We start from the raw sequence: 24,317 nt of genomic DNA, 5'->3' as shown, positions 1-24,317 counted from the left end.
TGGGTCTTTGTAATGCTTCATTACCATGCAAGCCCTGTAATTCATTAAAACGGCTCATTAGTTGAAATTTACATGATAATTACTAAAACAGGTTTTGTATGTTCCCCTCAGTAACATTCACGTGGCTTTTTCTATTCGGCGAAGAGGTGCACATTATCCTGTACTTTCCTACCACCTAGTGGACCAAACCGGCATTACATTGAAAGCAGAAAGTGTCAGGTGGCCAGAAATGTGTCCCTTTGCTTAATATTACAAATTACAGTGAATGACACACTGAAAGCAGAATGCTATATTTATTTATTTATTTATTTTATTTATTATTTTTCAATGCAATATAAACAAGAAGTCACCAGAAGTATACACACTGCAAAAAATGATTTTCAAGAAAAACATTTCTTAATATTTTTGTCTTGTTTTCAGTAAAAATTAGTAAATTAAGATGCTTTTTCTTGATGAGCAAAACGACCCAAGAAAATAAGTCTAGTTTTTAGACCAAAAATTTAAGTGATTTTGTGCATAAAACAAGTAAAAAAAATCTGCCAATGGCAATGGGGTAAGCAAATGGTTCTTGAATTTTTCTTGAAAAAGATTTTTTTGCTTATTTTATGCACAAAATCACTTAAATTTGATATTTTTGGTCTAAAAACTAGACTTATTTTCATGGGCCGTTTTGCTCATCAAGAAAAAGCATCTTAATTTAAGGATTTTTAGATATTTTCACTAAAAACAAGACAAAATACTAAGATGTTTTTTATTGAAAATCATTTTTTGCAGTGTAATGATATCTGGATGCTATTTAAATTTACATTCTTTATGTATTAGTCAGGCACTTTTATCCAAAGGAACTTACAAGCCCTTCTAAAAAAATCCAGCTAAGACCAGCCTAAGATGGTAGCTGGTTTTAGCTGGTTTAAGGTGGCATAGCTGGTTTTGCTGGTGTAGCAAGCTGGTCTAGCTGTGTTTTGGTCACTTTTTAAGCTGGTCTAGCTGTGTTTTGGTAACTTTTTAAGCTGGTCTAGCTGGCAAACCAGCTGACTCACCAGCTTGACCAGCTTTGACAGGCCGGGAGGACCAGCTTATATCAGCTATGCCACCTTAAACCAGCTACCATCTTAGGCTGGTCTTAGCTAGATTTTTCAGTAGGGAGTGCATACAAAGTATACATTTCATCTGTAAGTGTTTTATCTTGGGATCAAACATATTACCTTTGTGCTGCAAGTGCAATGCTTACATGCAAAATGATGAGGTCATGTGACAATACAGCAGTTTGAAACATTTAGCACGGAGTAATGTCCACTGTGTACTTAATTTTCAAGGATGCAATATATATAATTTATTATTCAGTAGGCTAGTATTTTATGTTTATAAATTTGTTGCTGAAACAAAAGGGGGATGTTTGAATACTAAAACCTACTTCTTTAGCTTCTTTCTGCAAAAATGGAGTTAAATAACAATTCTGTGTGATAAAACGACAAAAAATACATACCTGGCCAGTCCTCAAATGCTGTGCCCTTTAACATATTTGCATAATTACACTACCAAATTAGGTGCAAAAGCTGTCATTTCAGACTGACTTGTAGTAAAGTGACTGTAATATGATGTTCTTTGAAGGGTATGGAGTGGTGGGTTTCCCTGTCAACACCATTAGCTCAATGGCAGATGAGGTCAGACAGAAGGGGAGTGTTGTAAACTGCCAACAAGATGAAATTTAAGACACTCTTCAAGGCCGTCCCCCATCTGTGACTCCTCCAATCCAAACTCACGTGGTTATTCTCGGTGTCCTCAAGATTTTTTCAGTTTAAGCTGATCTTTCCTTTGCTCTACGACACTGTTGTTGGTAAGATCTATGTTAGATCTGCATGACATAGTACACATGTACAGTACTTGTAGAACGAATAGCTGGATTTGAGTTTATTGTATTTGATCTCCCCAGAAATTATTCATTCATTCATTCATTTTTAAGTTGCCAGCCTGATATGCAATTTTTCTTGACCTTTGAAAGATAAATGCATGGACAGCTTCAATGGGACAAATGCATGATATAGAAGTAACATTATTAACCTGCATGTTTATTTATTTGCACTAGAAATAAAAGTAGCAATTGCTGAGGACATACAGTAATTGTTAGTATTTTTTAATGTATTTTTTTATTATGGATTTTCATTTTATTATTTAAAACATAGTAAAATGTCACTTATAACAGAACAGTACAACAAACCAATCTTTAAATAGATGTTAAATTCGTAACTTTTTTCGAAATAGTATACATTTTTGTAATCATACATTTAAAATGTTATATTTTGTTTTGTCCACTACAAAATCACTGCACAAAATCGTTCAGCTCATAAATATTAATTGAGTGATCCGGTTGTTGATTCGTAACCTTCCAAGCGCGTCCGGTCACGTGGTAATTAATAATCATGAGACAAGCTTTCTCCGTAATTTGATTGGTAGGATCGCCCCCTAATCTAGGAAGTGAAGCATTCTCGAGTGGTGAACGCGCTTAGGTGTTTACAATGAAGGATGTTGACATCGATGGCGATGCCTAATGTAATATAATGAATATAAACGCAAACGATCGTCTAAATTGACACGGTAGGCTTTTCTTCACGTGACTTTCTTTTTGTTGATGTACAGCACGCGGCAGGATGATTGCATACTGTGTAACCTATAATTACAATCACCATTTACTTCACAATAAGGCAATAATTCCTAATATGATTTGCATGGCATACACTATTACATACATACACTATTTTATTTATTCAAGCATTCATCAGTAAATGTCTGAGATTGGACGTACGATTTTGGATTACCATGGCAACGTGTCATCCATCCATCATTAGCAATCGTTAAGCGTATAAGAAATCAGGTTACCGCAAACCATTCAGATTACACATCGCAAAACATTATTAATACTTTAACAGACGATGAAAAACATCTGTTTTGAAGGTTGCATATGTCTGCCCTTATGAAAATTAACTTGGTTTCACTACAGTAACCATAGTTTAACTAGGAATTTGCATTGTTGCAACCTTTGCAACCTTGTTACAGTACCCATAGCTTAGGTATTTATTGTAAAACCACAGTAACCACAAATTTATTATTTCACTACCCATAGTTTAGGGATTTGTAGTAAAACCATAGTAACCACAAATTTATCATTGTCTCACTACAGTACCCATCGTTTAGGTATTTGTAGTAAAACCGTAGTAACCACATATTTACCATTGTTTACACCCACTAGACTCCAGAGGAACCATAGTATAATCATGATTTTTGTAGTAAAACTGTGGCAATACAAATGGGAAGCAATCTACCACAAAAACAAGATTACCATGTTTACTATAATAAAACCATTGTTAATTTTCAGGGTCTCTATGTTCCGGACTAAATTAAATTAGTTTATTTTTTGGCTGTGCCTTTCTTGGTTCTCAAACTGTGTTTGACTCTCTGTTGTTCAGAGGCGGTGGAACGGAGACTCCACCATGCCCGGAGAAGAAGTTCGACAAAGGAAAGGAGGAGGGCGCAAGAAGTCCAAGAAAGGCAAAGGAAAGGGACAGGGTGGCCTAGATCGGACAAACAGTGTCGATGGGCAAAATGACCTGCTCTTACCCCCTCCTGCCACACCACCTAAGAAGCTTGTGGAAAAGCCCAAAACGGCCCAGGCTAAGGTAGAGGAGGAGTCTGCCATCTCTATCTGTCTGCAGGTGATGTTCCCCTACCTGCTGGCTGGGATGGGGATGGTGATGGCTGGCATGGTACTGGACAGCGTGCAGGTAAGACAACTCTGGAGTTTGTGGCTTTCTTCATAAATATTTAGATTTTTTTATATAAACTTTTTGTTTTCTTCATATTTCAATGATCCCATTTTGCATCACTAAATTGTGTTTAAAAGCCATTGAAAAGCATATCGGTTCACCACTAATTAAAACATGATTATCATCAAACCAAAGCTAATGTGATTTGAACCGATGATTTAGGTTGTTTTATACATTTTACATTAATATATTTTACAGACGCTTTTATCCAAAGCGGCTTAAAGTGCATTTAAGCTATGTTTATTCATTATGTGTCCCCCCCAATAATCAAACCCATTACCTTTGGCACTGCTAGCACGGTGCTTTACTAATTGAGCTATCCATCCTGACTAAACAAATAACTAGACACAAAGTGGCTGGTCAAATGTAAACATTTCTAAAACTGTTATAATGGTTGTTACTGTTTGATCTTGGTGCCATTTCAATGCAGTTATAAATGCCTGACTGGTTCTATGGCAGCTAATGTAGCTGTTAATTGTTAATTGTGGACTGTTGAGTCAGGTGGTATTTATGGCCCACAGTTAGTATCACAGACTTTAAGTTAAATGAATGGGACAATTTTCAAGGAAAGTGTGAAAAGTACTCTAACCATGAAGCGTTATTTTGGAAGTTGTCAAGTGATCTTGCAAATCAAAGCAATTTATTGATCATCAAAGATAACTCTGGATGTATGCTGCAGTATAACAAATCAAATCAAATTTATATCGCACTTTTTACAGTTTTTAAGGCTGATTTATACTTCTACATCAGACCTATGTTGTAGTAAAGATATTCAATATCAACAAAATGCATCACTGTTATTGCTATGAATGCGGGAGATCGCAACAGTCAATATTGCTGTTCTAGTTCCACCTTCCAGTAAAAAGACCAATCGTTATCTCTTTCCTTGCCAGCGTTTAAAAAAAAGTTGATATTTTTTATGATTTTCATGAATTTTAATGCCTTCCAGAAAATGTTTGTCTTGAAATATATAAACATACAATATGTCAAATGAAAGAACAGACCCTGCTTTCAAACAAAAAACCTGTTTCATCCTGTTCTCTTTTTATTGTAAAGTCAATTTATTGACTTTTGTTATAGATCAGATTCAGAATGATGATCAAAACATACACAGAGTTTTTACTGTTTTTGGATCAGTAGATGCTTTAGTGTTTAATAAGTTGTTTAAGTGTGCCACCTAGTGGATAATAGCAGAAATATGGATTGCCTTAAAAGTCGTCATTTTCTCAAAAGGATTTATCTGAACAAGCCACATGTTTTCTGTTATCAGAGTCATCTTTGCAAACTAAAAGCGGCTTGAACATTGAACCTATGAACATTTGCCTAAATATATGAAGAGTTTGGTTCCAAAATGTGATTAATGCCATTTAAAAAAAAGATTAGTTACCAACAGGTCAGTATTAAAAAGTAAAATCTTTATTTTACGCAAAATCTGATATCCGAATAATTGACGTGAGAGGCACTCGGGCGACAGAAAAATGCCGACTGTTGCTTGTTCTCGCATCAAGCTTCTGTCATGCTAACACAATGAGTACGTTTACATGCACAGAATAAGCGGATAACCATCAAAAATCTGCTTATAACATAAAACTGTTTTCATGCGTTTACATGCAAATCAATAACCCGGCTATGCAGACAACTGCGTTTACATGGGACTTGAATAATTATCAGTATTCTCGCAGGCAGTGACGATATAGTACACAATAGTCATTCAAAAAGTCAACGGCATATCTGTATTAAGCTGTACTGTTGTATCTCTTCTCGGGTCTGCAGAACCTGTAAATGTAACATGAGCTTCTATTTTAACAGTTTCTCTGCCAACTGCTTTAGTCAAGCGGAGAGTTTTATGCGTTACTTTGCGCTTACTTCCGCGTGTGACGTTTATCTTTTATACGCGGAGACATGCGCACATGCACAAAACCGTGAGAAAGCCGGTTAAGGTGTTTACATGCCACGCGAAATCGGCGTAATGAGCAAAAAACTACCTGTGCCGATCGGTTTTTGCTTACGCCGTTTATGGGCTTTCCCCGATAAAGGAAACCCGTTTTACGCGTTTACATGACCCCACGTGTTATCAGTTTATTAAGCATAATCGGCGTAAGACTGTGCATGTAAACGCACTCATTGACCCCAGGGGATCTTATGAAAAACTTTCCAATATTTTACTCAAAGTCAACGAAAATCGAGTAGGACCAAAACATTTTACAGCTGATCGCTGTCAATAAAGTTCAGCGACGACGTCCCAAGGATGACAGCAGCAATGACATTGTTATTAATATGACAAAGTGTTTTGATTTATGCCATTACTGTTTATTTTTTTAATCAGTGTATACCACTAGTCAACTAAATGAATATAACATGGCAAAGATGAATGCACATTTATATATTGATTCAGTGAATTTATTGCATTTCATATCAGTTTTTATAATAAATCTTTGAAAATCAAATTATGGATTAGAATTTTTTATGTTATTATAACCTTAAGATGCTATGTGAAAGTTTCTAACAGAAAATAGTGGTTTTCATCTTATCACTTTCTTGTTATAGAAAACACATTTTTACAGAAATTAGTCAAAATGGATTTATTGTGTTTTGGAACCAAACTCTTCATATACACGATGTTTCATTTGTTTCAAAAGGTACTAAAAGTGAAAAAAAAAGATGGGTTATTAATCTATTGACTAATATTTACAGTAAAAGTAATAATGTCTGTTCAAATAAAAATCCACCTGAAATCGACTAAACTTTAAAGGATTGGAATGTGATTGTCACTTTGAGACTGTTATGCAGGATTTACAGCAAGTGGCCGATGTAGCAAATTGCAAATGCACTTCATTTATTTACATTTATGCATCTGGCATACCCTTTTATCTGAGGTGACCAAAAGTGCATGTTTATTCCCTAGAATCAATCCCATATTCTTTTGCATTGCTTATGTCTGTTGAGCCACAGAAAAATACTTACCTACATTCTGAAAACAGTTCAGACGTCAATTTGGAAATCCATTGAGATCACAGTGGTGATGTGGGTTAGATTTGCTGCGTCATCATGTTGCTCACGATCGATTGGTTTCTTTAGCTGAATCATGCATCTCGCTCTCTACGTACTGTCAACCATTACGCTGGTGAATAATCAGATAACGCCGCTTTTACAACGCGGCAGGCTCTCAGTCTGTCTTTGTTTCTCATACACACACTTGTTCTCTCTCACGATCTATCTCTGCCTTCACCACTCGTCTGGAGTTCAGTGGTACATCACAGGCAGAGAGGAAGAGCGCAAGATAGTATGGGGACAGACGCAGGACATTATAGACAAGAATCAAGGGTCAGACGGCTGCCCTCTTATTCTCTAACCTCTAACGCTAGAAAAGAGAGGTTAAGAGGACTGCCTACATGAGGAAGTTAGAAGAGAGATTAAGAGAACTGCCTACAGGAGGAAGTGGCAAAAACTCCTTCAACACGTGTTTCTGTCATATTCCGGACCTGTTTGACTAGACCGGGTGATGTAGTGGCTTGATTGTTTGCCCGTGGCGAACCGGAGACACCAAACACATTCTGGAGATCTGGGTCCTATGTACATGGAGGTTCCAACAACTGGGGAGAGCAGAAAGAGGTTGCTTGGGAAGCGCACATCAAATGCTTAATGTTTTGAATTACTTATCTCTGTTTCTCATAGGCGAAGGAGTACAATATGCCAATCTGAAACCGCCTGGCACAATTTTAACTTTTCAGAAACCACGTGGCATTGATCAAAAAAATCTACATCTTGAAGAACTTTACGTTCATCAGCTGATTTGGGAGATTACCAACTTGCTTTATCGTTCAATCTCAAGAACATCCAGTTTTTTTCTTCAACCTTCGTTACTTTATGTTTCTCTGCCTAGAGGTGTTTTTATGTTCTTTTAAACTTCTGAAAGCAACCTCCAGGCACTCAAGTGGGTGTTAAAAGCTCTCAGGAACTCGGGGGCACCTCCGAGAAATCTACGTACATTTGCGGTCATTGGTAGCGGAGATGGTAGTCACACAGTTAGAACTGGAGCTCTGTTATCATGGGAAGAAGCTCAGAGGTTTCACCTGCAAACTCACACGCACGCCTCACGGCTTTTTGCCGGAGAGCTCGTACATCATCACTGCACAGGTCATACTGCCGTACCTTTTGGGAGGATTAGGAATGGTGGCGGCCGGTATCGTCATGGACAAAGTTCAAGTATGAGCGTTTTAAACGAACCTTGGTTTGATTTTGTATTTGTGTGCGTTATTAAAAATTCTCTTACTAGTTTTAACTGGGTTTTGTGGCATGCGTAGTGTAAGATTATAATAATACTGTGGTGTTTTGATTTTAAATACCATAAAATATCACATATGTAGGTCTCTTTTATCCATTTTGCAGTTGCTTTTATTTATAGGGACTTACAGCAGATTGCAAGGTATACAGTGTATACCCTAGATTTGATCCCACAACCACTGAGCTACAGGAACACATATGTTCCCACGGGTCCTTGAAATCCTTGAAAGTTTGTAAATTTGGGAAAAAATATTCAAGGCCCTTTGAAGTTTTTGAAAATATACATACATAGATACAGTTCATTGAAAGTGCTTGAATCTATTTTGTGCAAGAAGTTTTCTGGAAAAAATATCAATTATTCCCTGTGTAGTGTAGGATAACAAAATAAAAATTTGAGACTTTTTAAGCACACATGCTAAACTGTTAGTTTTAAATGCTTATATCTTCTGTATGCGAATTTTGATTCATACCAAAATGCTTTTTTGCATAGTTGCATGTTTAACACATGAAAACATATTTGGTTACGTATGCAACTGTTGTTCCCTGAGAAGGGAACGAGACGCTGCGTCTCCCTTGCCATACTTCCTGCGTTCCTGTAACGCCGTCTTTGGCAATATTTCAGATAGCGATATACTTCCTGGCTCCCGCGTCACCCTGTCTTTTTCGTTAAGCCTCACCATTGGTTGAATTTGATATACACATTCAGACGCACTTCCCCTTGGAGGCGTCCCCAAAGTGTCACTGCAGCGACGCAGCGCGAGTTCCCTCGAAAGGGAACTGTAACAATGTATCTTAAAAAGTAACACGATGTAACCTTGCACTCATTTGAAATGTGTCCCCACATTTAATCCTTGAGACCTGGAAAGTCCTTGAAAGGTCCTTGAATTTGAAGTTAACTAAGGTGTGGGAACCCTGCATACAGTATTTGGCATGGACTATGTTTATTAATTGAACTCCAATGGGAGTTGGAGAAAGTAAAACGGCTCATGTTTCTAAAAGGCTAAAATAGATCTAAAAATAATGGGCGAGTTCCAAGGACAGAGTTGTGATGGGACCCCAACCCTGTAAGCAGCAGCCTGGGCCACGTGTGACCGGTGTTTTTCGGCTGGTAAAAATACCAGGCCCTGTCTGGCTGGCACCGGTCTCTTATCTGTTCATTTAAAAATTACGGTTATTTTTAGCTGCCCGAGTGGAGAGAGTGCTCAGCTCATACAGTACACTGACACGTACTAAATATGGGACGACATCAAAAAGCCATTTATTTTTCTGCAAGATTTGTGCCGTAGTATGATCATTTTATGATGGTTTAATGACTAAAGAGAGTTACTGACATACTGATTTAATCTTTCACTCTTCCGGCGTTTTCATCAGATAGTTAAGAGCTCAATTTATGTCCAGACGTCATTTAGACGTCACTCAGTTGACTGTGATGCCAGATGTCTGTTATGACCTCCTGGAAAATATATGTGTGTATTTTTTTGGCTATGTTTGTGATGGAATAAACGATCAATGATGTTTCTGTGGCTCGGTGAATAGAGCGCTGTGTGTTAGCAATGCAAAGGCCATGGGATCGATCCAAGGAACACCCATACTGATGTCTTATTTGAATACATAGATTGAAAAGCATCTGCCAAATGGATAAATATAAGGATGATATGTTTCATAAGCAGTACATTTTGGCAATGCAATTTTGATTTTGGAGTAAACCATGAGCCAGTTTTCATAAGATTGGCTCTACTGTTGGTGTTTTGTAGTAAAATCATATGTTTGGGAGGAACACAGTCATGTTGGAGCCAGATACTAACTCAAGCTGTTCCTCTCTGCCTCCAAAACAACCAAATGTTTTTTGGCAGAGTTGCTTAATGATGTTTCTTTTAAATGTTTATTTCACAAATTCAGTACTAGCAACCGGTCAACCTCTGTATGGGTGAGAAGGAACACAATATAAAGTTTTAAACCGTCTATCTTAATGTTGTCTGTTTATATGTGTGTTTCAGCATTGGGATGTCTTTAAGGTGATCACAGAAGTCTTCATACTGGTACCTGCTCTTGTCGGGCTGAAGGGAAACCTGGAGATGACTCTCGCATCTCGTCTCTCCACTGCTGTATGTAAAAAAAATAAATGCAATGTATGCATTACTGTACAGTAGTGGTTCTCAAACGTTTTGGCTTTTTTGGGGAAAGAAAACTATATGACATAAAACAATCTCAAACATTGTACATGATACAATGTAGTGCTATTGGTTAGTAGCCTTGTTTTTGAGGTGTTGTTATGCAGAATTTATGATAAATTAATGTCTTTTTATTACATTTTTTATAAAACTGAGCCCCCCGGCCACATCTGACACCTCCCAGTTTGAGAACCACTGCTTTAAAGTATGTAAACATTAATTGTTACCAATATTAAGCTGTAAATATAGCATTTAATAAACTAAATGTGATCATATATGTCATATGTGATTTAATTATTAAAGGAAAACACCACCGTTTTCAATATTTTACTATGTTTTTACCTCAACTTAGACAAATTAATACATACCTATCTTTTTTTTAATGCATACACTTAATCTTTGTACAGCGCGTCGTGAATGTGTTAGCATTTAGCCTACCCCCATTCATTCCTTAGGATCCAAACAGGCTTGAATTTAGAAGCCACCAAACATTTCCATGTTTTCCCTATTTAAAGACTGTTACATGAGTAGTTACACGAGTATGGTGGCACAAAATACAACTTTTGTTTGGAGCCATAGGAATGAATGGGGCTAGGCTAACTGCTAACACATTCACGACACACTTTACAGAGATTAAGTGCACGCATTGAAAAAAGATAGGTATGTATTAATTCGTCTAAGTTAAGGTAAGAACGTAGTAAAATATTGAAAAACTGTGGTGTTTTCCTTTAAAATGAGATTATATTCAGATTGCTCATTGTTTTATTTTCTTCAGGCAAACACTGGGCAAATGGATGACCCAAAACAGAAATGGATGATGGTTACATGTAATCTTGCTCTTATTCAGGTGGGTATGAGTCACAAACATATACACCTAAGGCTGTTTAACCCAACATTATACAAAAAACAAGTAACACTTAAAAATGTTGTATTACATTCATTATAAACATTAACTAACAATGAGCAAAACAATGAGTTTTCAGCATTTATTTTCTTAGTTAAATGCCAAGACAATTGTTCATGTTAGTTCATTGTGCATTAACTAATGCTAACAGTAACAAATATTGATTTTTCAAAAATTTATCGTTTGCATTGTAAAATATGTATTGTTATTTGTTCCTATTAGCTATTGCATTAACTAATGTTAACAAATACAACTTTATTAAATTATTTTCTTACTTAATATTGATACATTTTTTCAGTTAACTTATTCTCAAAACAAAATACAATTTACAAAACAAGTTTATGCTTAAAATGTTAACATGTTTTAGTGCAAAACAAGAAAGAAAATATTGTTTTTGAAGTTTGAGATTATTTGGTATGAATCACCGAAACTAGTTTTCATCTATCAAATAGACATTACAAACACAAATAAAAAATTTTTATATCTAGAATAAAATGTAGAATAATGAGAGCAAGACTTCGTGCTGAGGAGCTCTTCAGTGTCTTGAATATCAATGAGTATAAAAATTCAATTTTAATCAGCATGGAATGATGAGTAAAGGGGGTCGTGATGAGTTGGTTAAGTTCAGATTGTGGATGTGGTGTTTTTTTCACACAGGTTCAGGCCACCGTTGTGGGATTTCTGGCAGCTCTGGCGGCTGTGGCAATGGGTGCTGTGTCCAGAGGAGGTGTAGAGCTGGACCAGGCAGCTGTGCTGTGTGCCAGCAGCGTCACCACTGCGTTTGTGGCTGCGCTGTCTTTAGGTATGTGTGTCTTTATATAGTAGCTTACAGCTGAAATCCTTACTTTTATAATAAATGGTCCCAGTCTTATTGTGTGAGTACATACATTTTTTTGTTGAAATATAGATATTTTTTTGCTTTTGAAATAACTAAACCCATGACATAATCAAGGCAATGTGGGCGAGGTAAAATGATGTTAGCCAGTAATATCACAGTTCAGTTTAAACAGTCAAATCCCAAATAATAAAAGCAAGTCTACCCTTTATTACAATCTACTTGTAATAGTTGTGTAAAGCAAAACTGTGTTTACAATATTTAAATATGGCATAAAGACATATATGTAAGGGATAATACTTTAATAATGTTAGTTATTATAATATTTATATTTGTCTCTGTAGAATAACCTTAAAGGACAAATCCAGATAATTTACTCACCACCATGTCACCACCATTCTTCTGTTCAATCTAGAAGAAATTATGTATTTTGAGGAAAACATTCCAGGATTTTTCTCATTTTAATTGACTTTAATGGATCCCAACACTTAACAGTTTTATGCAGTCTAAAATTGCAGTTTCAAAGGAATCTAAACAATCTCAAACGAGGCATAAGGGTCTTATCTAGCAAAATGATTGTCATTTTTGGCAAGAAAAATAAAAAATATGCACTTTTAAACCACAACTTCTCTTCTATGTCCGGTCATGTGACGCGCCAGCGCGACCTCACGTAATGCATCATCACGTCAAGAGGTCACGAATGACGTATCGAAACTATGCCACAGTGTGGAGAAAGAGGACCGTTCCGACGTTGTTGTATGTCGAATGATACAAATTAATGTCTTTGTGCAGTTTATTGTTTAAAATGGTCCGCAAATGTGTGTTTCATATATGTAACACGTGACCTTTCAACATCATTCGCGCTGTCAGAGGAAGAAGAGAAGTTGTGGGTTAAAAGTGCATATTTTTTATTTTTCCTGCCAAAAATGACAATCGTTTTGCTAGATAAGACCCTTATGCCTCGTTTGAGATAGTTTAGAGTTCATTGAAACTGCAATTTGAAACTGCGTTAAAACTGTTAAGTATTGGGGTCCATTAAAGTCCATTAAAATGAGAAAAATCCTGGAATGTTTTCATCAAAAAACATAATTTCTTCTCGAATGAACAAAGAAAGACTAAGTAAATTATCTGGATTTTTTAAGAAAATGGACTAATCCTTTCGATTCACAGTACCCAGAACAGGCTTTGTTATCAATCACAGGTTGTTATTGGGAAATGACAGACTAACCAATCAGACTCAAGTTGTGTAATACTCTAAAACCACGACTATTTTCAATGTGCATACATTTTAAAATAATTGTTGTAAAACATTTAAATGCCTGCCTAAAATCAGGACCATCCTGGATAATGCTATGTCTGTGTAATATGAGCCCAGGAGACACTAATAATAGCTCTTCTGGTCTTGGTGTTTATCTTCAGGTCTGGTGATGATTGGTGTGATCATTGGTTCCAGGAAGGTGGGCATCAACCCTGATAATGTGGCCACACCGATAGCCGCGAGTCTGGGTGATCTCATCACACTCAGTCTGCTGGCTGGAGTGAGCAACACGCTGTTTCAATACAAAGGTGAGAAACCATCTGCTTATGAACTCATCTGGACTGTTATGTAACCCAATGACTGTTACTTTTAGAAGAGAGTGCTAAAATAGCTAATGCATTTATAATGTCTAGAAGTGGTAAGTTACATGGTTGTATGTTTATTTATTTTGGTTTAAAGTACATGCCAATGTACAAACTAGTGCCAGAACTGTTTTAGATACAGATTTTTATGTAGCACTAGACTTATTCTTATTTACAGTACCACCTAGTACACAAGGCTATGTCTTAAAAGTTGAAAATGTCACAGATTTTCCATCAAGGCAACAGAAGAGGGCAGCAGCATTACACTAAAATATATTTTAACTTCACAGACTTTGATCTATACAGACAGACAGAAAGATGTTTGAATTCCCAACAATCCGGAGTTACTTACATAATACAGAATAAAATCTTAAAATATGTTTTTTTTCCAGTTTTTTTATGGCATCTGTGTGATAGAAATCATTTGTGTTTGTGTAGATGTGTGGTATTTGTCCCCGTTGGTGTGTGGATTTTTTCTTCTGCTCATCCCACTGTGGGTGATCATTGCTAGACGAAGTCCACAGATCAAAGAGATCCTGAAGTCCGGCTGGCAGCCTGTTATAGTGGCCATGTCCATCAGCAGGTACAAATACAGATATTAAAACACACTTTCTCATTCGTATGTCAAAATAAATATAATCACAAATGGTATTTTCTCAGTATTCAGTCATTTTTTTTTTTTATTAGAATGTCTATGCCTAAAACAGCAATGTTTACATTTACGCATTTGGCAGATGCTTTATACAAACCAACTTGCAGTGCATTAAAGGGGTCATATGGCATTACACCTTTCAAATTTATACGCAAAGAAGAAAGGCGTAACTGTTATTCTGACTGCAGTATTGTTGCTTCAGTGCTTTTAAAACAATGAGCTTTGTAAAAAGGTGGAGCACAGAGGAGCAACAATAATGTATGGTAGGTGTCTTCACGGGTCCACTTAGATCTGATTACCCGAGGCCCGACACAAGACCCGGGCAGGTTCGGTCTAAAAGTCTTACGTGTGCCTTACCCCGGATTTCCACCGACTGCGGAGCGGCTGCAGATCAGCTCCGCTGCGTTACGGCTCCGCACTCCGCCGTCCGCCAATACCCACCAGATCCGTATTTGTTGCAGAGCGGCTGCGTGCTGAAGTGACGAGGACCTATGAGGTCTCGCAAATTCACGTGATGATCGCGCGATACCTAGTTCTGTCTCTGCCCATTATGCCGTTGAATTATGACGTTTTTACAAACCAGCCCAGATCACAACACGAGATCTCGTGTAGACAGAGCAGTACATCAAATCCATCCAAAAATAAAAAAAATAAGAAGGCTGCTAAAACATTTATTTATGCTCTATCTTTAATGTATTTATTTGAAACTCCCCCTGGCTCTGTTCTTGTCTATTATTTGTTGTTTCTGACTTAATGACTTTATTTGTGTGTGTTTGTAATGTTTATATTGCAAATATTTAATTAAAAAAAAACACGAGTTCTCGCGTATTCAGGTATGATCCCGCGATAAAGTCATGGCTCCGCCCTGCGGAGCTGTCCGGCATCCGTCAAAAATAGAAGCTCTGCGTATTTGTGCCGGAGGGCTGCGGATGGCCGGAGCTGTGACGGATTCGGAGCGCAGTCAGTGGAAATACACACATTGACTTGAATGGAAACCGATTGACTCCGCCGCCGTTCCGCAACGGATCCGCAGCCGGTGGAAATCCGGGGTCAGACACGGGTCGGGTATTATATTAGCAGCATAAGGTCTCAGGTAATTTAAATTAAATTACCGTGTGGCTAATGTGCTGTTTACATTCAAGTCCAGTAGGGTTAAAAAAAATAACACTGGGTCGGGTCGGAAGGTCTAATTTTCTCAAGTTTGTCAGGTCTTTCTTTAAAAAAAAAAAGATTTATGCACATCTGGTTCAGGTAAAAGTTGATTTGGGTCATTTCGGGTCGGGTACATTTATTTGGACTTGAGAAGACCTCTAATGTGCTGTATGTGGAAAATAATGTGTTTTTTTTTATCTTAAAGGTGCTCCAAGCGATTTAACTCATTTTAGACCATAAAATTTTTTTGTTACATACAGCAAACATATCCTCACTATCTGCTTGCTGCCTGTCCGCTGATTGAACTGTAAACAAACGCCATCTCTGTAGACAGCCCAGGCTCTACAAACTTCAATATAAACACAGTGGCTAAACCTAGCACCACGAAACAAAACAAAGTGTTCCAGCCAATAAACGACAAGAAGGATTTGGGGGTGGGGGTTGGGCGCGTTCATGAAAGCACGGAAGGGAGGGGGAGGAGTTAGCTACGCTCCGTTTGTTTGAAAACAGTTCAAACATCAACAAAAAGTGATGTATCGCAGATTCGCTTAGAGCGCCTTTAAACCGCATAAACGGACTGCATTACACCAAATACACAAAATAATGTTCTTTTTATTGTGCGTTCACACCAGACGCAGAAGAGGCGTCAAAATGCTTGAACATTTTGAGTTCACTCGCTTCATTCGCGTGTGAAAGTCGCACTTGAAATGCTAGTCATTTGAGACATTCATCCGTAAATTTGCATTATGGGAGGGGCTTATATAGCTCAAACTGAGTAAATTTACCAGATTGTTTGACCCACTCACTCATTTTTCTTCTTAATAAGATCCTTTTAATTCCTGTAAAAGTATGAAGATGTCTCCTGTAGCGATGATGATTGTCCCCCATTGTTGTTTTGTTTTTCTGCCTGAAAATATTCCCTTGCTATTGAAAGTAACCAAGGGGACTATTTTTGGCTGCAACGTAATATTACTACGCCTGCTGCAGCCGTGTTACATCAGCAAAGTCACTGATTATTACGCCAGTTAGAGAATGTAGTTCCTAGCCATATCTGTCTAGAAAATTGCAGCTTTTAATTTTCCGTCGGTCTTAGTACACCATGTAACTACAAAAGAGTCAAAAGTTTTAAATATCGAAACTCTTTGGTTATTTTTTAGCGCGATGCTAATGGTCTAATCAGATTCAATGGATTATGCTAAGCTATGCTAAAAGTTGTACCGCCAGACCCGGAGATCAGCTGAATGGATTCCAAAATGGTAAAAATCAAATGTTACTCTAGGGACCCGGAAAATGAGGGTATTTTCAAAAACAGTGGAGTGTCCCTTTAATTCCTATTTAATGCCTATTTGCGGCTTTGTATTGACTTAACATGTAAATCACTCATGCTTGCCGCCTCTTCCATGTCTGATGTGAACGCACGATTAGCAATGTCATACAGTATGTTCCCTTTAAAGGTGTTTTTCATCATTATGTGTGTTCCTGTAGAATAAACCCACAACCTTTCCGTTGCTAAAGCAGTGCTCTTGTAGAGCTACAGCAACACAGAATGTCCATGCTTAAACCTGAAGTGTATACATTTTTTAATGCAATACTTTTTCATATATAGTTTAGTTTGCAAAGTGTTAAAGTGACTTATGTGTTTAATCTTTTCAAATAAAGCTTTGGTGGTTTAATTCTTGATAAGACTGTGAGCGATCCGAACTTCGAGGGCATGGCTGTCTTCACCCCTGTTATTAATGGTGAGTGCACACATTAATACCTTTTCACATAATATATTTCACATTCTCTTTCTTTTCACATCTATATGAGTTATTCTTGATAGGTGACATATTCTCATACTAGGCAGTTCTGAATAAAAAATTAGCCTGAATAACAAGTTTGGTCATTTAAGGCTTCATTTTTTCTCCTATTCCCTCATCTCAGCAGAACGAATCTCATCTCTCATTCTTGGTTTACATTAGTTGTGGATAGAGCGACCAGACTGCCAAAATAAAACCAGTTTCATTCCAAATTGCCACAATTAATCAGGGCGCTCGATCTGTTTGCATATTTCTATTATGCAAGAAAGACCTTAAATATTTTGATGGGAGTTTAAACGACCGAGCTGAAAAGCCAGCTGAGACTTTCAAAGGGTTGAATTTGTTCGTTTTTTCATAAAATATCACTTGTGGAGATTTGTCATCCTTAGCAATCTGGTTTAGATTTCCCCTATTTGTCCTAAACTTTCTACCCTACCGCAAATGTGCACTCATCCCATTGGGTATAGACTTTGTAACAACTAACCTAGTATTGCATGACATAATCTAACCCTAATCTTGCAGCACGGAAACTAACCTCTTATCCGTAGAATCTGGCGCCCGTCTGACAAATTTTCCAGCTGGATCCTGCTACAAACAACCCTTAATGGGGAACATTAGGTATCTGTGATTCAGGAACTCATTCAATACTTTATTAATTGATTTGGATATTCACATGGAGGAATGCTTTCCTGCTGTCACATTCCCTGGAGGCTGTCAGGCAGCGTTATGAGCTCAAGTTTAAATGTGGAAAAGCTATTTATTGTGCACTTAATACTCTAATGGTGGTGAAAAATGCAAATTTAAATCAGCGTGCATACTTGCCCCGGGCACGTGCACGCTTCTGTTTGTTTTCAAGGAAATGTGAGACTTGGAGGGATATAAAATTCTTTCCTCTGTATTTTTAGGTGTAGGAGGAAATCTGGTGGCCATCCAAGCCAGTCGGATTTCCACCTATCTTCATTTCTGGAGCATACCTGGAGTTTTGCCCTATAAGATGAGACAGCACTGGCCCAACCCCTGCGTCACATTTTGCTCCTCAGGTGAAACTAAATCTGAATCATCTCACTCCTTGAGAAGTCAGGCATTTAAATGGATTTTTAATCATTTTGAGATGATTGAATATTAAGGTTCTTCTGTGTCACTTGTCTTCAGGAGTAAACTCTAAATCAGCCCGGGTGCTGTTTTTGCTGGTGGTGCCTGGTCATCTCTTATTTCTCTTTGCCATTAATATGCTTCAAGGAGGTCACACTGCCATCACTCCTGTATTTATCTGCTTTTACTTGATTGCTGCTCTGCTTCAGGTAAGAGTGTTATTGGTGCTCCTGTTTAACTTAATATATAGTGCCCTTCATAAGTATTAGGACAATAATGGCAAAATTTCTCTTTTTGCTGTACGGTCAAGAAATGTCTAAACCCGGGGTGCCCAAACTCCATCTGGAGGGCCGGTGTCCTGGTTTGTTGAAATTGAAACTCAATTGTGCTGTCAATTATTTTTTTCTCCCTTTCTCTCTGCACTAAATGGCAGTGCCATGGTTGGATTGTGCAGATTAAGGGCGGTATTATTAGGGGTTCAAGCGCGAAGTGCCGTAAAACTGATCATGCAGACCAAACTGTAAGGCCTAGAAACTTAAACCTAATTTGGGGTGAGGTTTACAGAGTATGACCCAGATCGGCCTATGGGGGCGCTACAGCAATGGCCAAAGCATTAATGCTAATCCCTCCCACAATTTTTGTCCAAATATCAAGTGTCTTATATCCTTGTGTTCCTTGGCTCAAAACGACACCAAATTTGGTACACACATATATGGGCCCAATCTGGGGTCACGTACAAAAAATTGTGTCGCTTGCCCACTAGTTGGCACTATACCACCACCTCACCTTACTATATCTACAGAAGTCTTAGTCCGATCAACTTGAAACTTGGCACGTGTGCTCTTGGTCTAGGGTACTATTAATGTCTTAAAGGACTTTTGAGTAGCTCAAAAAACATGGCCGTCATCGGCCAATCAAAAACCAGCAGCTATTAGACAGGGTTAATGGAACGCGGTGGGCCTGTTTGACCCTTGGCCCTAAAGGTCTGTGCAGAGTATGAAAAAAATCGGCTGCCGAGGGGCACTGTCACATTTGTGTTTAAGTGTTTGTGTATTATGCAACGTTTCAGACATAAACAAGATCCTCATATCATTTGATAGATCTTCTTATTCTGAACAACTTTACCTCAAGAACCACTTGTCTCAGTCGAATGGTTTGTTAGATATTCACGATTATTTTTGAAAACCTACTTTTGTGAACTAGTCCTAGGCCGATTGGAACCAATCCAGTGCTGAAATATTCTTTAGACACCGAATATCAATTATTATCAAAACATTTTTTAACTTTCGACTTGTCGTCGCAACACCACAGTTCGAAAGGGTTGGACCACATTAACTTATATGGCTATCATTTATGATAGGACGAAGATATTAACACCAAACGTGGTACACTTATGTATGGGCCCAGGCTGAGGTCACATGCAATAAATTGCAGAGTTTGACCACTAGATGGCGCTGTAACAAAATTCCAAGTAGTCTTCAAATCTAAATGTTGAAAAGAAATGTGGGCTAGTTTATATTCAAACTTACAGGCAGTCAAAGAACATCACATAGACATGTGGGTTGGTTTAATTAATTCATACTGGGTGTCAAGGTCCTAAAAACACTTGAACCCTGGTAATTGCTGCTTGCAGCTATATTTGTAATTAAACTTGCTAACTACCACACACAAAACAGGCGAAACCTGAATGACCTAATTTTTCACATGCTTGCAGAGAATGGTTATGAAAGCAAAGTTACTGGGTTGTTCTTTTTCATGTTTTCTTGGTTGATAGAAGTTTTGTCTTTACTTATCTCCATAAGTATACATACCTTACCCTGTATAATGTACCTTCTGTATTTACATTTTTTTTGGACTTTGAACCCTGCATTGTGTACTGTATATATACATTTGCATTGAACCACTTTCTGCTTTGCACTCCATAAAGATCATTATTGTATATACACACATATTTATATTCATTTATACGAGGAGTTCAGATGCAAAACCCTCTAAGTGCGTCTGACATGTTTTTTCTTCTTGTAAATGAGCATTTTATCAGAGTCTTCTGTTTAGGTTCAGTAATTTCACTTTAATGCCAATGAAAATGTTATTAGTCAGTTATTGAAATGCCTTATTTTCTCAAATGTCACTTTTGTCATTTCATTGTAATTTAACAAATTTGACTTTAGCTGCAAAACCCTCTAAGTGCATATACGCTTTTTTGCAAAAACCTTTAAAAAAATCCACTTCTGAAAAAGTAAACGGTTGCAAATTACTAAGAATGCAACTAGAAACATTGCAAATAATAAAAGTCAGAGTGTAAAAATAAAGAAACTGAACCGCACATTAGGGGGCGCTGTTATCCATGTGACTGCCACATACAAGTTGTATTCAGGTCCAAGTACTAAGAGGGGACACAAGTTTGAATGGACGTCTAAATTCATCCTCTGTGCACTTTTGGGATTAAGCACTTTTGAAGCAAAGGTATTTGATGATAATAAATGCCAAAAGCATTTATCAGTTTTTCAATAAGCATTTGTCAATTATCTAATTTCTCATTTTTGCCGCAAGTTGCATTTAGCGGCTTTTGCATCTGAGCTCCTTATATACATATTAACAAATCACTCTTTTTTTTTTACTTTTTCAAGTCGCTAAGTATTTGCTGAAAGACTAAATGTAAATATTGATATTTGCATGTCGTGTTAGATGTTAACCCCATTTCATGGGCTCTGTAATAATAAAAAATATTTTTCATTATAATAAAAATAAAATAATGACAATAATAAAGTCTAATCTAATCCTAATCTAATTTAATAATAATGCTAATGTAATCCTAATCTAATCTAATAATTTATATTACCCTAATAATGACTGGACATTAAGTTACATGTTACCTAAAAATGTAAGGAAAAGTCCTATAGAGTGAGTCACATAGTCTCAAAATAGAGAGACTCATGGTGATGACTTCGTGACATTTCCTGTGAAAAGTAAGTTTTTGTGATTTACTGTTTTCTACATATACACACATATTTTGTGAAAATATAATCTTGATATCTTTAACTCTTTCACCGCCAGCGTTTTTAAAAAAAGTTGCCAGCCAGCGCCAGCGTTTTTCATGATTTTCACCAAAGTTTAATGCCTTCCAGAAAATGTTCTTCTTTAAATATATAAACATACAATATACCAAATGAAAGAACAGACACTCTGCTTTAAAACAAAAAAAAAACCGTTTCATCCTACCTTTAGTGGTTCTTTTGCAATCAGCTTTTGAATATGGGTAGGTTTTTGCAAAAACACCATATTTTGAGCAAAAATCAATGATAACTCCATTTTTATGACGGACTTTTCATAGAGATCCCATTCAGAGCGATCTTTAAAACAGACACGGACATGCAGCAGCTTGCCATAGGGCAATACTTCCGGTTTTAAAAAGTTGCGGAAGGGCGCCACCTGGTGGATAAAAGCGGTATTGCGGAAAGACGGAAAATCTCGTCATTGGCGGGGAAGCGTTTTCTCTTAATTGACGAGATATCTCGTCAATGGCGGGGAAAGAGTTAATATTGACTAAGATCAGTCATGTCAAAGATTGTTAAAGAAAGTTAAAGTGAAATCAAACATTATAAGACTTAAGCCTGGATTTCCCAGTCAGGGTCACATAAAACCTACAATATGCATGTAACAAAAGTCTTGTTTTTTCCTCACAGGTTGGGATCCTTATTTATACAGCTGACTTAATTGTGCGCTTAATGTGGAGGAAAGGACTGGACCCGGATAACTTCTCCATCCCATACCTCACCGCACTGGGAGATCTGTTGGGTACTGGTTTCCTCGCCCTGTGTTTCCGTCTGGTCATGTTAGTTGAGGGACTCGGTCTGTAAGGCTCTGGCCACCTCCATCCCTTTGGACCCCCGCTATCTTTTGGGCCCTTGTTATGGCCCAGGCTGGCTACAGTGGCTTTGAAGAAACTTGGGAAGTGAAGTATGGTATGGACATTGATTCTGTGCCAACAGAATGGGTTGACTGGAAACCGACAGAAAGCACTACATACAATAACACTACACTTTATAACTAGTTGTGTTGTACCGCTGCCTGTATGCAGCTTTCAAGCCAACTGTATATTAAAAGGATAGTTTTCCCAAAAATTACAGATGAATTCTGTTATCATTTACTCACCCTCAAGTTCTTACAAATTTGGATAATTTTCTTTGTTCTGCTGAACACGAAGATATTTGTGTTATTTTTAAGTGTAGCTCAGTGGTTTGCAGCGCAAAAGGTCATGGGAACACACATACTGTTAAAACACTGTATACCTTGTAATGCACTATATGTCGCTTTTAGGCTTGTTGCGATAGTCGGTGAAACGGTGATTACCGGTGCTTCAACCTCTCACCGGTTAGATCACTTGCCCACCGTGACACCGTCTTTCACCGTCGTTTTGATATTTTCTTGTAATTAAATCATTTAGTTTCATTAGAGAGAGCAAACACACTAACAACTGAATGTGTCTGCTGCCTGAATTCAGCGGAGCTCAACGCGCGTCACGTCACAGAGCAGCAAGTGTCAGATTTCATTTATTCCTGGCAGACTGCGGCGAGTTTACTGACCAGACGATCATGGCAGAAGCCGCGTGCTTACTCGTTTTTGTTATAAGATACATATATGATGTTAAATATAAGTGAGATCATTTTGTTGTTGTGTTTTTCATTAAGAATAATAATAAACCCATCATTCAAGCAGCGCTTTATGGAGGAATAGCCGGTTGCTCTGCTTGGGACTGGCGGGTTTCTGTCAGAAGTACCTGTGCACATTGACTCAAGCACTTAAACCAGCTGTTGCACTCGCATTTGCACGCAAATTCATACATGATTACACGCAGCGTACGCAAGTGCTGGATTTAAACAACAGTGGCATCTAATTCAAAAGTGAAAGTAAAATGCGCACATCTGTATGTGCATTTATAAGCCCCTCCCACCCGGTGAAACTGGTATCACCGGGTTTGTCACGCGCTGATTAACCGGTGGGAAAATTCTGTCACCGCAACAACCCTAGTCGCTTTGGATAAAAGCATCTGCCAAATGCATAAATATAAATATATATATATATATATATATATATATATAAAATCAAGCAGGACCATTAACTTTCATAGCTGTGATTGGGATATTCGTGTTCAGCAGAACAAAGAAATTTAAACAGGTTTGCCCAGGTGAAAAAGTCCCCTTAAATACAATTTTATTAGTAAATGTACTATTTTTATGCACTAATTTTGTACCTAATGTAGAAACAAGTTAGTTTTTAGTGCTTCTTAAAGGGATCAGTCACCCAAAAATGAAAATTCTGTCATAATTTTCTCATCGTCATGTTGTTTTTAACCTATATCGAGTATTTTTATTTTGATGAACACAAAAAAGATATTTTAATAAATGATGGTAAGCACAGCGTTGATGCTATTGAATTCCATTATATTTGTTTTCCTACTATGGAAGTCAATGGTTAGAATCAGCTGTGTGCTTATCATCATTTATCAAAATATATTTTGTGTTCATCAGAAAAAAAGAAATTCATACAGATTTCCAACCACATAAGGGGGAGAAAATGATAAAATTTTCATTTTTGAGGAACTATCCCTTTAAGATAAACTCAAGAGCATCCAAGTGTACTGAACTGTGCTATTTTGATGTAATACACTAAAAATCTATTTCATTATTACTGGTATTTAGTATACTTTCTCAAGTGCACTGAAGTAAGTATGAATGAAGGAGAACCAACATTTAATTTGCATATTTATATTGTATAATTATTTAACACAAAATAACAAATGTACTTGCGCGCTTTAAGTGCTGCAGAAAGGTGCTATACAGTATAAATGTAACAAATTATTATTAAATATATTTTAGTACATTCCAGTATAGTATACTATATATTTTTTCCTGGGTGGAACACTTAAAGTTGAGTAAATGATGACAGATTTTTCATTTTTGGGTGAACTATCCCTTTAAGATCTA

The 24,317-nt window shown here is 37.3% G+C and overlaps 1 protein-coding gene across 3 annotated transcripts; it reads left to right on the top strand.

Moving 5' to 3' along the window:
* The first annotated feature begins 1,622 nt into the window (after positions 1–1,622).
* On the top strand, positions 1,623–23,402 carry LOC135775286 (solute carrier family 41 member 3). 3 transcript variants are annotated; one of them, XM_065285362.2, is made up of 11 exons: positions 1,623–1,837; positions 3,465–3,779; positions 10,103–10,210; positions 11,052–11,123; positions 11,838–11,982; positions 13,435–13,581; positions 14,074–14,218; positions 17,099–17,178; positions 18,144–18,278; positions 18,391–18,539; positions 22,017–23,402. In XM_065285362.2, the coding sequence occupies exons 2-11, from the start codon at positions 3,489–3,491 to the stop codon at positions 22,188–22,190; spliced, it is 1,446 nt and encodes a 481-aa protein (XP_065141434.1). In that variant the 5' UTR covers positions 1,623–1,837; positions 3,465–3,488; the 3' UTR covers positions 22,191–23,402. The 3 variants fall into 3 exon arrangements, with proteins under 3 accessions (XP_065141434.1, XP_065141433.1, XP_065141435.1); XM_065285361.1 differs by lacking the exon at positions 1,623–1,837 and adding an exon at positions 2,456–2,595; XM_065285363.2 differs by lacking the exons at positions 1,623–1,837; positions 3,465–3,779 and adding an exon at positions 6,987–8,027.
* The last annotated feature ends 915 nt before the right edge of the window (positions 23,403–24,317 follow it).

The sequence above is a fragment of the Paramisgurnus dabryanus genome, chromosome 21, assembly GCF_030506205.2.
Source record: "Paramisgurnus dabryanus chromosome 21, PD_genome_1.1, whole genome shotgun sequence".
NCBI classification, from domain to species: domain Eukaryota; kingdom Metazoa; phylum Chordata; class Actinopteri; order Cypriniformes; family Cobitidae; genus Paramisgurnus; species Paramisgurnus dabryanus.
This window is presented reverse-complemented; position numbering and strand designations above follow the sequence as displayed.